Source organism: Somniosus microcephalus, chromosome 8 (genome assembly GCF_052327205.1).
Source record: "Somniosus microcephalus isolate GS21.2 chromosome 8, FLI_Smic_1.0, whole genome shotgun sequence".
NCBI lineage: Eukaryota > Metazoa > Chordata > Chondrichthyes > Squaliformes > Somniosidae > Somniosus > Somniosus microcephalus.
Genome location: NC_140994.1, coordinates 97537582 through 97553935, shown reverse-complemented (window position 1 = coordinate 97553935; position 16354 = coordinate 97537582). Strand labels below are relative to the sequence as shown.

Sequence of the window (16354 nt, the reverse complement as noted above, 5' to 3'; positions counted from 1 at the left end):
TCATCCCTCTGGACTTATCATCCTTAAAGGTCATCTGGGCTGAAATGTCCATCCGAGATAAAAATACATTAAAATCCCCCACTATACAAGGATTTTCCACCTCTGCCGCTTCAGTGCATAAGCCCCGAAAAAACTCACGACGCTTGCAATGGTCGTTCGGTGCATAGATATTAAAGAGATCGCAATTAAATCCCTCCATTTTTACCCTTAGCCTCTTCCTTGCATTAAGTTTGGGCCCAGGAGCTGCCCTTCCTCCCTCCTTCTGCCCTTCACTAACCTTTCCCTCTCCACATGATGCCACCCCACCCCCAACTTCCATGCCTCTGTCCCCCTCTAATTCCTCACACTCAAGCTCTTCTGCAACCTCCTGTGCCTGCTCCCCGTCCGATACATAATCCTGCTCCCCATCAGATATTTCATCTCCCATAGAGAGTCTTCCTGCTATCGCAGTTTCTCCCACTGTGCCGTTCCCTTCGACCACATCTCCACCTCTGACCCTTGCACCCTGTTCCCTCTCTCCATGGGACAATGGCGCACCTAAATTGTTTACTTCTGATGTCTCTATCTTGCCAATCCCATCCTGCTGTCCCTTTAAGGCTCCTGCCTCTTGCTCCCTCTCCCCGTCCTGCCCTCTCCCGCTCACCAAGATATCCGACTCCCCACCTCTCCCCGGAGCACCCACATCCACCACACACCCCGCTCCCGCCTCCTCTCCCCCCGCAGCCACCAGACTCCCCAGGGGGAGCCGAACCACACTAAGGCTCGAGTCTGCACTTGACCCTCGCTGCCCGCTGCTGTCTTTGTTCCCCTCCACAGCACTCGGCGTGTTTTCCGCCATCTCCATCCCGTCCTCCGCTCCGCCATCCTCTGCCTCTTCCTGTGCTCCTTTCTCCTTCATTTTACCGGCTGTGTCCTCCGACTGCACCGCTCCTCCGGCCGTTCCACACTCATCTCCTGCTCCTTCTCCCATCTCCTCATCACTCATATCGCTCCCTTCTGCCACACACTCACAGTGGGTGGGGCCTTTGTGACACACCCCACAGCTCTCCGTCTTGCAGCTCCGAGCGATATGTCCCGACTCACCGCAATTGTAACAATACAAATCTGGACAGTTTCTTACGAGATGGTCATGTCCCAGACAATAATAGCACACCTTTACTTGGGTATCGTGCAGCACACGAAAGTATTGCACTCCTTCCAGTGTCTCAAACTTCATACTGTACGGCAAAGACCTCACCCCCTCTGGGAACCACACCTTTACATACCGGGTTCCGTCTGCTACCCGTGTTCCTAGATAGTACCTCCTCTTTATTTCAGAACAGATTTTAATGTCCCATGACTCCAACTTTTTGCTCAGCACTTCGTCCTCAATGTACACTGGCAAGTTCAAAAATGAAACCACCACCTCCTCTAAATATAGCAAAGTCACCTCCAAGAATTTCTCACCAACTTTCAGACTGAGTAGCAGTTTTTCCACCTCCTCACGGCCACTGACCGTCACCTCAAATCCCACATTCGGCTTTGGTCGGCAGGCAAAGTAACTTCCCTCGCCACAGTCCTCATGAACCGCCTGGATTATATCCCAGGCTCGAATCTTCTTATCCTCACACTGCACCACCACCGTGTTTTCTTTACCAAACCTCCTGGGGTCCCGGCCCAAATCTTTGGGCCTTCTTTTTTCCTTTCCCACAACAGTTTCTTCCCTAATTAAATTCCTCTTGGGAACACTGTCCTCCGAGGGGCCCGGCTCTCCAGACCCCTCAGCAGCCATCTGGCTGTTTTTTGTGGGCCACAAAGGCCCTAAAACCTGAAAACAAAACCCCAAAACCCACCACCAACTTTTTACAAAACTCCCTCCAACACCCAGCTGCAATTAGGCAACCAGTAACACCTGGCTCACTCCTAGCCCCTCCCACCTAGAGAGAGCTACCCACTGAGCCACTGGCTGACAGTAGAGGGAGCTTTACTCTGTATCTAATCCGTGCTGCACCTGCCCTGGGAGTGTTTGATGGGACAGTGTAGAGGGAGCCTTACTCTGTATATAAACCAAGGTGTTTTTGCCGTTGGAGTATTGCAAAATATTTACAGCGCAGAAACAGGCCATTCGGCCCAACTAGTCCATGCTGGTGTTTATGCACCACATGAGCCTCCTCCCACCTCTCTTCATCTAACCCCATCAGCATTACCTTCTATTTCTTTCTCCCTCGTGTCTTTATTTAGCTTTCCCTAAAATGCGTCTAAACTATTTGCTTCAACTACTCCCTGCAGTAGCAAGTTCCATATTCTCACCACTCTCTGGGTAAAGAAGTTTCTCCTGAATTCCCTATTGGATGTATTAGTGACTATCTTATATTTATGTCTCTAGTTCTGGTCCCGCCCGCAAGTGGAAACATCTACTCTACTTCTACCCTATCAAACCCCATCATAATCTTGAAAACATTTATCAGGTCACCCTTCAGTCTTCTCATTTCTAGAGAAAAGAGCCCCAGCCTATTCAATCTTTCCTGATGAGTATAACATCTCAGTTGTGGTATCATCCTTGTAAATCTTTTTTGCACCTTCTCCAGGGCCTCTATATCCTTTTTATAAAATGGAGACCAGAACTGTGCACAGTGCTCCAAGTGTGGTCTAACCAAGGTTCTAGATCAGTTTAACATAACTTCTCTGCTTTTCAATGCTATCCCTCTAGAAATGATTTGCTTTTTTAATGGCCTTATTAACCTGCGTCATTAATTTTAGTGATCTATGTATCTGTACCCCTAGATCTCTCTCTTCTTCTATCTCATTTAGACAATTATTTTCCAAGGAGTATCTGGCCTCCATAATTTTCCTACCAAAATGTATTTACAGCTCAGAAACAGGCCATTTGGCCCAAATGATGCATGTCCGTGGGGAATGTAGTCAACAGTGAGGAGGATAGTCACAGACTTCAGGAGGACTTAGACAGACTGGTGAAATGGGCAGACATGTGGTAGATGGAATTTAATGCAGAGAAGTGTGAAGTGATGCATTTTGATAGGAAGAATGAGGAGAGGCAATATAAACTAAATAAATTTTTTTAAAGGGGGTGCAGGAACAGAGCGACCTGGGGGTGTTCGCACACAAATCTTTGAAGGTGGCAGGACAATTTAAGAAGACAGTTCAAAAAGCAGGTGGGATCCTGGGCTTTATTAATAAAGGCAGTGAATACAAAAGCAAGCAAGTTACGTTAAACTTTTATAAATCACTGGTTAGGCCTCAGCTGGAGTATTGTGTTCAATCCTGGGCACCACACTTCAGGAAGGATGTCAAGGCCTTAGAGAGGGTGCAGAAAAGATTTACTAGAATTTCAATTTCAATTTCAATTTTATTTGTCACATAACCAAATACAACAAGTGAAATCCAGTCAGTGAAATGCTTTTTTCTTAACGAGCCGAGCGCACCAAGCAGCAAAGGACACTTAGCTGCCTGGTACGCACGGAGCCCGCAAGGACGGCAGCCATCTTCATCGGCACCATGGGATAGTACTGGGAATGAGGGACTACAGTTAGTGGAGAGACTGGAGAAGCTGAGGTTGTACAGGCCAGTCAGCCTAACATCAGTAGTGGGGAAGTTATTGGAAACCATTATCTGGGATAAAATAAACTTTCATTTGGAAAGGCAGGGGTTAATCAAGGAGAGCCAGCCTGGATTTGTTAAAGGTAAATCATGTCTGATTAACTTGATTGAATTCTTTGTTGAGGAACAGAAATTTATCAAGGTAGGGCAGTAGATGTTGTATAAATGGACTTTCGGAAGGCATTCGGTAAAGTGCCACACAGGAGGCTTATTCAGAAGATGGAAGGCCGTGGAATTTTAAAAAAAAATTCTTTATGGGATGTGGGCGTCGCTGGCAAGGCCAGCATTTATTGCCCATCCCTAATTGCCCTTGAGAAGGTGGTGGTGAGCTGCCTTCTTGAACCGCTGCTGTCCGTGTGGTGAAGGTACTCCCACAGTGCTGTTAGGGAGGGAGTTCCAGGATTTTGACCCAGCGACGATGAAGGATTGGTGATATACTTCTAAGTCAGAATGGTGTGTGACATGGAGGGGAACTTGGAGGTGGTGGTGTTCCCATGTGCCTGCTGCCCTTGTCCTTCTAGGTGGTAGAGGTCACGGGTTTGGGAGGTGCTGCCGAAGAACGCTTGGTGAGTTGCTGCAGTGTAACTTGTAGATGGTACACACTGCAGCCACGGTACGCCGGTGGTGGAGGGAGTGAATGTTTAAGGTGGTGGATGCGGTGCCAATCAAGCGTGCTGCTTTGTCCTGGATGGTGTCTGTAGTGTATGTACCTTGAAGAAGGAACTATATTCTGCAGCCCCTGTATACTGCAGTACCAGTAGTGGCCACCCCTGTATATAAGCCTGTGTAGTAATTTTGTATAGTAGTTCCAGTTTTGTCTCCATTCAGTAAACACCTGTTATTACCAACTTCTGCAGTCCGTGTCTCAATTACACACGGACATTACATTGGCGACGAACAGATCCGAACTTACCTATAGTTTTGCACCACCTCACGGGGATCCATCCCTGAAGCGAAGTTATTAGAGGTCGAAGCCAGAAGGAAGAAATCCAAAAAGAAAAAAAAACAAACAGAAGAAATGGGCATCGACCGTGGGCAACCGCCCTCTGATTCATCGAATTCGAAGATTTGCAGGAGAGGCTGTCGAGAGCTGGGCTTGGTTCTCCAGTCTATGGTGTTCCAGCTAATCGGGCTGGTGGCAGGTAGTGCACTGATCCTTCCTGGGCTGCGGCGGGCTAGAGCTCGATCGGGTGGCTTTTCAATGGGGCCAAGCAGCGTTGTCGGGAAGAGGAGAGAGAGAGAGAGGGTGGAGCACACAGGGCGCGGCCGGTGCTACGAAGCCGGGCAGCGTACAGACCCGAGAAGAGGGAGGAAAGTGTCCCATAGGGTCTGCTCTGACGACGGGAACAGTAATTAAAATAAAAGAAAAAGAAATTAGAAGCGCAGAAAGCCGTGAGGAGCTGCAGTTTGCCATGGGGACCGCGGAGAGCGGCGTTGTCAGCAGCGCGGGGGGAAGCGCGCGAAGACCATAGGGCGTCGCCATCAAGGCATAAAAACGCCAGCAACAGTGTTGGCAGCAGCGGAAAAGACAGAAAGCGCGGGAGGCGCCATCTTAATCCAGCGGGGAAGAAGGAAAAGCGCGGGAGGTGCCATTTTGTTCAATCGGGGAAGAAGGAAAAGCGCGGGAGGCGCCATCTTAGATCTCCAAGATGCTGAAGACTGGCTGTAATGAAATGTGTTTGTCTTGCCTGTATTCATTTTGCACTCATGTATATTACCCTCCCCCACACTGTGTATAGTTTCACTTCCTCTTTCCTGACTAACCTGTATGACTCATTCCTGTGAGCCAGTCGGTGTGTTGAGATGTTAGCTCTGATCTTAGTGATTAAAAGCCAACTTGTTTAAGTCTATAACTTCTAGTTTTGTGGTTATTGAAGGCACATCAATTTTAATCACTAAAGAATACTAGGATGGATCGACTCCTAAAACCAGAGCATCTGGACTTGGATCCACATTCTGCTGAAGCATCAAATCAATTTGGACACTGGCTCAAATGCTTCAAACTCTTCGTGAGGGCCTCATCCGCTAGTGAGGTAGATAAACTGAGTCTACTGACTACTCGCGTTAGTCATCGGATTTATTCGTTCATCCAGGACGCCACCTCTTACACGAAGGCCATCACTATCCTGAAGGCCTGTGGTGATTATTCCTTGATTAGTAAAAGTATTGTGATTCGTTGTTTGTTAACTGCCTTGGGATATGTGTTGTAATCTCATTGGTAGTTGATGATCACATGATGTGTTGTGGCTACCTTAAATTCAGTCCTTTTCTAGCTTAGTTGGGACTGGATGTGGAAAGATATGCTGCTGATTTTAAAGTTAATAAAGCCTAGCTTTGGAAGGCAAATCTATTCTTTATTTCAATTTATTAACTTTTTGTTAGAATGGAGCGATATCTTCAACCAGAACGATTCAAGGCTGTCCCCAATTCTGCTGGAGTGGATGATAAATGGAAACATTGGTATTGTACATTTAAAAACTTTTTGAGCATGTTGGATCAAGAGGCTCTAAATAAGCTGAATATGCTGATCAACTACATTGACCCGGATGTATATAAATATATTTTGCACTGTAAAACTTATGAAGAGGCTATTTCTACATTGGAAAAGATTTTTGTTAAACCAAAGAATGAGGTATTTGCACGTCATCTTCTATCTGCCCGTAGGCAGCAGGTGGGAGAATCTTTGGATACTTATTTACAAGCACTTCGGTGCCTTAGTGTTGACTGTAATTATAAGGCTGTGACGGCTGAAGAACATAAGGACGAATCGGTACGGGATGCTTTTATTAATGGATTACTGTCTAGATTAATTTGTCAGCGGTTGTTAGAAAATAAGACTCTGGATCTTAAAAGTGCTTTTGAGCAAGCTTCTACATTGGATGTGGCTCAGAGAAGTTCGGATTCTTATGCTCTTTTTAATCGGCCTGCGACTATGGTTTCGGCAGTTTCGGATGAAAAGGAATTATGTGGACTTAATGGGAGTGGTTTACTAGATTTTGAAACAGTTTCTGCTTCGGCGGCCGTTGCCTCTAGGATTCAGAAGTGTTATTTTTGTGGGCATATCCGGCACCCTCGTCTGAAGTGCCCTGCTCGGGAGGCTGTGTGTAGTAAATGCGGCAAGAGAGGTCATTATGCACGTGTGTGCAAATCATCAGGTTCAATTACCTTCCCTTCTCCTGGTGTGGGAGGGTCTTCCTCCACTACCTCTTCTGTGACTATTCAGCCTTTAGATAGGGCATTTATTGCATCAATTTCTGCTGCATTTGCTCATGGCCTAAACAAAGCTATAGTTACGGCTCAAGTTAATGGGTTGGAAGTGAAGGCCCTTATAGATACGGGCAGTACTGAGAGTTTTATAAGTCTTCAGTTTGCGAAGGAGAAGCATTTGAAAATTTCGCCTGTTACGTATCAGGTGTGTATGGCTCAGACGACCCTTACTTCACAAATAGCTGGTTGTTGCTTTGTGAAAATGGTTCTTCTAGGTAATACGTATACTGATATACGCCTATCTGTTTTGCCTAATCTCTGTGCGGATATTTTGATTGGACATGATGTGCTTCAGTTACACGAGTCTCTTAGTCTTTCATTTGGAGGGACTAAGCCACCTTTATCTATTTGTGGATTAACCTCTTTATCTATTCCTCCATTATCACTTTTTTCCAATTTGATGTCGGATTGTAAGCCAATTGCTACCAAGTCAAGAAGATATAGTAGTCAGGATAGAGAATTTATTAATTCTGAAGTTCAACGTCTCTTATTGGAAGGAATCATTGAACCTAGTTGTTCGCCTTGGTGAGCACAGGTAGTTGTCATGACTAATGAGAGACACAAGAAACGAATGGTGATAGACTATTCCCAAACTATTAATAGGTATACTCAATTAGACGCGTACCATTTGCCTAAGATTGATGAGCTTATCAATAAAGTATCTCAGTATAATGTTTTTAGCACTATTGATTTAAAGAGTGCTTATCATCAGATTCCTATTGTTAAGAAGGATCAACCATATACGGCCTTTGAGGCTGGTGGAAAGCTGTATCAGTTTTGCCGAATACCATTTGGTGTTACAAATGGTGTTGCTTGTTTTCAACGGGCAATGGATGCTTTTATAAGTGATAACTCCCTCTCTGACACCTTTTCATACTTAGATGACATCACAGTGTGTGGCAAATCAAGGGTGGAGCATGATTCTAATTTAAAAAGATTCCTTCAAGCTGCGGGAAAAGTTGGTTTAACTTTTAACAAAGAGAAATGTATCTTTTCGACTACTGAGGTAAATCTATTGGGGTATATTATTTCGGGAAATAAGATTAAACCAGATCCAGAACGTCTGCGACCATTGATCGATTTACCTTGTCCTACTAATTCTAAGGCTTTGCAACGAGTTGTTGGACTGTTTTCTTATTATTCTAATTGGATTGCAAACTTTTCACAGAAGATCCGGCGTCTTATTCGGGTTACGACATATCCTCTATCATGGGAGGCCAGGACATGTTTTGAGAATTTTAAAAAGGATATTTTAGGAGCAGTTGTGCATTCCATTGATGAGCAGGTTCCCTTTGTGATTGAGACGGATGCTTCGGATTTTGCAATTGGGGCTACTTTGAACCAAAATGGAAGACCTGTGGCCTTTTTCTCACGTACTTTGAATAATAGTGAAAAAAGGCATTCCTCAATAGAAAAAGAGGCATACGCAATAGTAGAAGCATTGCGTAAATGGAGACATTATTTATCGGGGCGACATTTCACGTTGGTAACTGATCAAAAATCTGTGTCCTTTATGTTTGATGTTAAACATTTTGGAAAGATTAAAAATGATAAAATAATGAGATGGAGGATTGAGTTGGCATGTTACCATTTTGACATAGTTTATCGTCCGGGGAAGGATAATGTTGCTGCTGATGCACTGTCGAGGGCTTATTGTTCTGTGATTCATGGAGATACGCTTATTAATCTTCACAATGCTTTATGTCATCCTGGGGTTACGAGGATGATACACTTTGTACGCAGTAAGAACTTGCCTTTTTCAGTTGAAGACGTCAAGCGGATGACTTCATCATGTTCTATCTGTGCTCGGTGTAAACCGAATTTCTTTAAGCCTCAACGAGCTCATCTTATAAAGGCTACTTCTCCTTTTGAACGTTTGAGTGTTGATTTTAAGGGACCTCTTCCTTCAACTACTCAAAACCGATATATATTTACTGTTGTGGATGAGTTTTCAAGGTTCCCTTTTGCTTTTCCTTGTGCAGATGTATCAGCTGCTACAGTTATTAAATGTTTGACTCAACTTTTTGTCATCTTTGGGATGCCTGCATATATCTATTCGGATCAGGGAAGTTCTTTTATGTCTTCCCAGTTGAAGGAATACCTTCAGAGTCGGGGAATTTCTACTAGTAGAACTACCCCGTATAATCCCCAGGGTAATGGACAGTGTGAACGATACAATGGGGTGATTTGGAAGGCAGTTATGTTGGCATTGACATCCCGGAACCTTAAGAATACACAGTGAGAAATGGTGCTGCCTGATGCCCTGCATTCCATTAGATCATTGCTTTCAACGGCTACTAATGTGACCCCCCATGAAAGGCTCTTTAACTATCCGCGGAGATCTACTACGGGATATTCGGTACCTTCATGGCTTACTATGCAGGGACCTGTGTTGCTTCGACGTCATGTTAGATTGTCAAAATATGACCCCTTGGTGGAGGAGGTGGAGCTGTTGGAGGCAAATTCCCAATATGCTCATATTCGATTCCAAGATGGGAAAGAAAGTACTGTTTCAATTAAAGACTTGGCTCCTTGTGGGGGCCAGCCCTCTTCTGAGAATATTAATAATGGTCATGATTCGGATAATGTGGATGCTGTTACAGATACTACGAATATTTCTAATCCGATTGCAGATAATCATACTTCTATTAGTCAGCCTTTGATAGATGTTTATGACCGTCCTAGTTCATCTTCTGATGGGATTTCTAATCCGGAAACCGTTGAGAATCGGGATATGGATAGCCTTCCTGTTGAAGATACTTCTGTGCCTTCTGGCGTGGGAGGGCAAGGAATTTTACCAAGGTTAAGAAGGTCGACACGAACAAGATATCCGGTCGACCGATTGAAAATGGACTTTTAAATTGATAATGTTTTAAAAATTGTTGAAATATTATAGTATATTGTTTTAGTTGAGAGATACTTAATACTTATGTGTAATGTTATTATTTGTTGTTGTTCATTTAGTATTGTGTTATGTAAATAATTTTATTCTCGTGCATAGTTTAGTTGTAAATAATTAATTGTAAATTGTAAAAGTTATTAGGTTGGAGTATATTTTAAAAGGAGGGGTGAATGTGGTGATTATTCCTTGATTAGTAAAAGTATTGTGATTCGTTGTTTGTTAACTGCCTTGGGATATGTGTTGTAATCTCATTGGTAGTTGATGATCACATGATGTGTTGTGGCTACCTTAAATTCAGTCCTTTTCTAGCTTAGTTGGGACTGGATGTGGAAAGATATGCTGCTGATTTTAAAGTTAATAAAGCCTAGCTTTGGAAGGCAAATCTATTCTTTATTTCAAGGCCCAATACCAGAGGCCAGTAAACGAAGTGTACGCCAGACATCTGCTGGCTACACGCAGGCAGCGACCTGAGGAATCAATGGACGATTTCTTACAGGGCCTAAAGGACTTGGTCCGGGACTGTAACTGCAAGGCCGTGACGGCCAATGTGTACTCTGACGAATTGGTCCGCGATTCCTTCATCACGGGCCTCAAATCGAATTATATCCGGCAGAGACTGCTGGAGAAGGAGGTCCTGGACTTAAAAAAGGCAGTGGCCACTGCGCGATCGCTGGACGTGGCCCAGAAAAACTCTGACTCTTATTCTTCCGGCCATGCGGCCCTCACCGCCTCGTGCGCGCCGAGCGGGCCGCCATCTTGGAACCAGCCATCTTCCCCATCCAGGTCTCAGACCAGCTCTACACCGCCAGAGTCCCCACACAGAAGTTCACCCAGGAGTCCTACTACTGCGGCAATGTCTCGAGGCCCGAAATGCTACTTCTGCGGCCAGGCCAAGCATCCCAGACAACGATGCCCAGCGAAGGACGCTATATGCTTCAAATGTAAGAAAAAGGGGCATTTTAGCAAAGTCTGCAGGGGGAATCCGATTTCCAACTCCGTCACCGCCTCGTGCGTGCCGTGCGGGCCGCCATCTTGGGATCCGCCATCTTTTCCCGACTCAACGGCCGCCCAGGGCCCAACAGTGGCTTTGATCACGGTGGATCAATCCAGGCCACACCCGTTGACAAAATCCATGATGGACATACAGGTAAACGGGAATTTAACAAAATGTTTAATTGACTGTGGGAGTACCGAGAGTTTTATCCACCCTAGCCTGGTACGGCGGCACTCATTAACGTAACCCCTACACGGAGCAGAATTGCTATGGCTGCTAAGCCCCACACTTCAGACATTTTGGGCTACTGTGTGGTAACACTGACTGTAAAAGGCACAGACTACAAGGATTTTAAACTCCTCGTGATGCCAGAACTCTGTGTTAATGTAATCTTGGGCCTGGACTTCCAGTGCCACCACGAAAGTGTCACGCTAGCATATGGCGGGTCCCAGCCGCCACTCACAGTCTGTGGCCGATCAACCTTAAAAATCAGCCCGCCCTCTTTATTCGCTAATCTCACTCCGAACTGTAGGCCCATAGTGACCAAAAGTAGATGGTACAGTCTGGAAGACAGACACTTTATCAAGGCGGAAGTGGACAGACTCCTGCGGGAAGGCATTATTGAATGCAGTACCAGTCCGTGGCATGCCCAAGTAGTCATAGTTAAAAATAGTGAAAAGAAACGGATGGTAATTGACTACAGCCAGACTGTTAATATTTATACCCAGCTGGACGCCTACCCTTTACCCCGCATATCAGAAATGGTCAACCAGATTGTGCAATACCGAGTCTTCTCGACTATCGACCTCAAATCCGCGTATCACCAGCTCCCCATTAGAATGGAGGACCGCCCATACATCGCCTTTGAGGCGAACGGACGCCTCTACCATTTTCTCAGAGTGCCCTTCGGGGTAACAAATGGGGTCTCGGTCTTCCAACGTGAGATGGACCGCATGGTTGATGAGAATAAACTACAAGCTACCTACCCCTATCTGGACAATGTCACTATCTGCGGGCACAACCAGCAAGACCACAATCTAAATCTTGTGAGATTTTTAAAAACTGCCCTAAAGCTGAATATAACCTACAACGAAGACAAATGTGTCTTCAACACAACCCGTCTCTGTATCCTCAGCTGTGTGGTGGAAGATGGGGTAATTGGACCGGACCCTGACCGATTACGCCCCCTAAAGGAACTGCCCCTGCCACACAATCCCAAAGCTTTAAAAAGGTGCCTGGGATTTTTTTCGTATTATGCCCAATGGGTGCCCAATTACTCTGATAAGGCCCGACCCCTCATTAAATCGACGTCCTTCCCACTATCAGCTGAAGCTCGGGAGGTTTGCACCAGTATCAAACAGGACATTGAAAGGGCTGCACTGTGTGCAGTGGACGAAAGCATTCCCTTTCAAGTCGAAAGCGATGCATCAGACTTTGCCTTAGCTGCGATCCTCAATCAGGCTGGGAGACCTGTGGCCTTCTTCTCCCGAACCCTTCAGGGACCTGAAATCAGGCACTCTTCTGTCGAGAAGGAGGCACAGGCTATAGTGGAGGCAGTGCAGCACTGGAGACACTACCTAGCCGGCAGACGTTTCACCCTGCTCACCGACCAGCGGTCGGTGGCTTTCATGTTTAATAACAAACAAAGGGGGAAAATCAAGAATGACAAAATACTCAGGTGGAGGATCGAACTATCCACGTTCGACTATGATATTATGTACAGGCCGGGAGCCCTTAATGAACCCCCAGACGCCCTATCGCGGGGAATGTGTGCCAGCATTCATACGGACAAATTACAGGGTCTCCACAACGATCTCTGTCACCCAGGGGTCACCCGACTATACCATTTTATAAAGTCCCGCAATCTGCCCCACTCCATCGAGGAGGTCAGGGCAATGACCAGAGCCTGCCGCATCTGTGCGGAATGCAAGCCTCGTTTCTACAGGCCTGACCGTGCACACCTTATCAAAGCCACACGGCCATTCGAGCGCCTAAGTCTGGACTTCAAGAGACCCCTTCCCTCTGCCGACCGTAACGTATACTTCCTCAATATCATCGATGAATATTCCTGCTTCCCCTTCGCCATTCCCTGCCCAGACATGACCAGTGCCATGGTCATCAAGTGTCTCTGTAATTTATTCTGCATGTTTGGCATGCCGAACTACATACACAGCGATAGGGGGACGTCATTTATGAGTGACGAACTGCACCAGTTCTTGCTCTCAAAGGGGATAGCCACTAGCAGAACCAGTAGCTACAACCCCCGGGGTAATGGGCAAGTGGAAAGGGAGAATGCTACTGTTTGGAAGGCTGTCACGTTAGCCTTAAAGTCAAAAGGCCTTCCGACCTCCCGCTGGCAGGAAGTCCTCCCAGACGTGCTCCACTCCATAAGGTCTCTGTTATGTACAGCCACTAACGCTACCCCTCATGAAAAGATGTTCATTTTCCCCCGGAAATCCACCTCGGGCATATCTCTACCCGCGTGGCTGACGTCTCCGGGGACAGTACTATTGCGGAAGCACGTGAGAGGCCATAAAACGGACCCCCTTGTGGAAAAGGTACAGCTCCTCCATGCAAACCCTCAGTACGCCTATATCGAATACTCTGACGGGCGAGAGGACATTGTTTCCATAAAAGACCTCGCTCCCTCAGGGAGCGGAGAGAACGATGAGAGACTACCCGAGGAAGACCTACACCAAAAAGAGACAGGACGCCCAGAGGTATCAATACCCAACTTTAACCTGGAGGACACTGCAGATAACCTGGAAGACACTGCGGAGGCCCGGACAGTGGAGGAACCAGAATCCACTCCCCTAGAGGCACCCCAACCGGCTTTGCGCCGATCACTGAGAACGCAAAACCTCCTGACAGACTCACTTATGCCAACTTTTAAGAAACATCACCCCGATGGACCAAATCTAAAGAAGGGGTGAATGTAATGAAATGTGTTTGTCTTGCCTGTATTCATTTTGCACTCATGTATATTACCCTCCCTCACACTGTGTATAGTTTCACTTCCTCTTTCCTGACTAACCTGTATGACTGATTCCTGGGAGCCAGTCGGTGTGTTGAGATGTTAGCTCTGATCTTAGTGATTAAAAGCCAACTTGTTTAAGTCTATAACTTCTAGTTTTGTGGTTATTGAAGGCACATCACTGGCAATATCACTGCCTTCGATAATGAAATAGAAGACTGGACCACGTATGTGGAAAGAGTCGAAGTATATTGCAAGGCAAATGAAGTAGCCGATGAGAAAAAGGCATCGGTACTACTAAACTTAATGGGCGCAAGAACGTACGGCCTATTGCGGAACCTGATCACTCCAGTCAAACCGATGGAGAAGAGTTTTAATGAAATTGTTGATATCCTACAGGAACACCTAAATCCTACACCGCTGCTGATAGCAGAAAGATTTAAATTCCACAAGAGAAATCAGCATAAAGATGAGAGCAATGCTGATTACCTTACGGAACTACGCAAGCTATCAAAGCACTGCCAGTTCGGAGCAGGACTGGCAGATACCCTACGGGACAAATTTGTCTGTGGACTCCTGAGTGAAGGAACCCAGAAGAGGTTACTCTCAGAGAAAGAGCTGATGCTAGATAAGGCTTTCAGCGTGGCAGTATCATACGAAGCAGCAGCAAGGGGAGCTGCGGAAATACAGCAAAAGCCACAGGAATATGGCACCCATGAAATGACACGGGGATTTGAAAAATGTTATCGCTGCAGCAGAACAACCCATAACCAGAAGGACTGCTGGTTCAAGGACAAAACATGCAGGCAATGCGGAAAGATGGGACATATTGCACGAGTTTGCAGGTCCGGGAAGAAGACTAACGACAACAAAAAGACTACTAAGGAAAAGTACAGGAAAGTACAAAAGATGACGGACAGTAGTTCCGAAGACCAGAAGAGCGATAGTGAATCCGGGAACAAGAGACTAAGCTGTCTCAAACTACACAACATAATCGCAAAAGAGGATCACCGAACCATTTGGGTCACCCTCACGATAGCAGGGTCCCAAGTCAAAATGGAATTGGATACAGGATCAGCCCTGACCATCATGAATCGACGAGACTACGAGTGGCTATTCTCACACATACCCTTGAAAGACACATCCATTGTCTTGAAGACATATACGGGGCAGAAAGTATACCCCAGAGGGAAAATAAGGGTGCCTGTCGAATACAACGGCAAGGAAATACAGAAATTGTATCTGTTCATACTGCAAGATGGTGGACTACCATTATTTGGACATGAATTGATCAGAAAGATAAGTTTAGACTGGCACTCCATTCAGGCACTGACTGTGGCTGGTAAAAAGGATGACGACGTCACACCTGGACGATTGTCAAAAATCTTAGCTAACGTTAAAGAGGTATTTCAACAAGGACTGGGAACTCTTAAAGGCGTAACCGCCTCGATAAAAATAGAAGAGAATGCAATTCCCAAGTTTTTCAAAGCAAGACCGGTACCATATGCAATTCACCCAGCCGTCGAGGCAGAGCTGGAGAATCTGGAGAATGCAGGCATGTTATCTAAGGTAGACTGGAGCAAGTGGGCGACACCCATCGTTCCTGTCATGAAGAAAACGTTAAACAATAAGTCTGAGGAGCCAAGGAAGGATCGCATCTGTGGGGACTTCAAGGTGACTGTGAACCCAGTCCTTCACACAGTACAGTATCCTCTTCTGAGGATAGAAGATATTTTCGCCTCACTATCTGGAGGGAAACGTTTTACAAAAATTGACCTAGCGCAAGCATATTTGCAGATGGAGGTTGAAGCATCCTCTCGGAAATATCTCACGATAAACACTCACAAAGGTCTTTACCAGTATAATCGACTGGTATTCAGAGTAGCATCAGCTCCGGCTATATGGCAAAGAGCGATGGAACAAGTCCTGCAAGGGATTCCGGGGACTCAGTGTTACTTGGACGACATCCTAGTGACAGGTGAAAATGACAGTGAACACCTTGCCAACCTAGAGCAGGTGCTCACTAGACTAAGAGAACATGGGCTACGAGCCAATCGCCCCAAGTGCGAGTTTTTTAAGAAACAAATATCATATTGTGGCCACGTGATTGATGAAGAGGGGTTACATAAGTCCCCTGACAAAATTGAAGCGGTAGTTAAGGCTTCAGTGCCTGAAAATGTGTCGTAACTGAGGTCATTCCTCGGATTGGTGAATTACTACCATAAGTTTTTGCCGAATTTGTCCACAATTCTGCACCCACTGAACACCCTGCTACAAACTAGAGTAGCATGGAAATGGAGCGATGAATGTAAGCGGGCCTTTCAGAAGTGTAAAGGCCTGATCACTTCAAGAGAAGTATTGGCTCACTATAACCCATCACTACCGATAAGACTGGCGTGTGATGCGTCTCCCTACGGCGTTGGAGCGGTACTGTCACATAAATTCCTTGATGGTTCAGAGAGGCCAATAGCTTTGGCGTCACGCTCGTTAACTTCAGCCGAGCGTAACTACGCCCAGATTGACAGAGAGGCCCTCAGCCTGGTGTGGGGGGTGAAGAAGTTCAATCACTACCTGCATGGACAGAAATTTACTCTACTAACTGATCATCAGCCTCTTGTCT

The 16354-nt window shown here is 45.9% G+C and overlaps 1 protein-coding gene across 1 annotated transcript in view; it reads left to right on the top strand.

Moving 5' to 3' along the window:
- The window catches only part of LOC147113718 (SH2 domain-containing protein 4B-like), a 222728-nt gene that overhangs the window by 14730 nt on the left and 191644 nt on the right, over nt 1–16354 (top strand). Inside the window, exon 3 of the mRNA XM_085996151.1 lies at nt 5070–5104. Within this exon, the coding sequence (XP_085852277.1) occupies nt 5070–5104 (35 nt within the window). The remainder of the gene's footprint in view (nt 1–5069; nt 5105–16354) is intronic.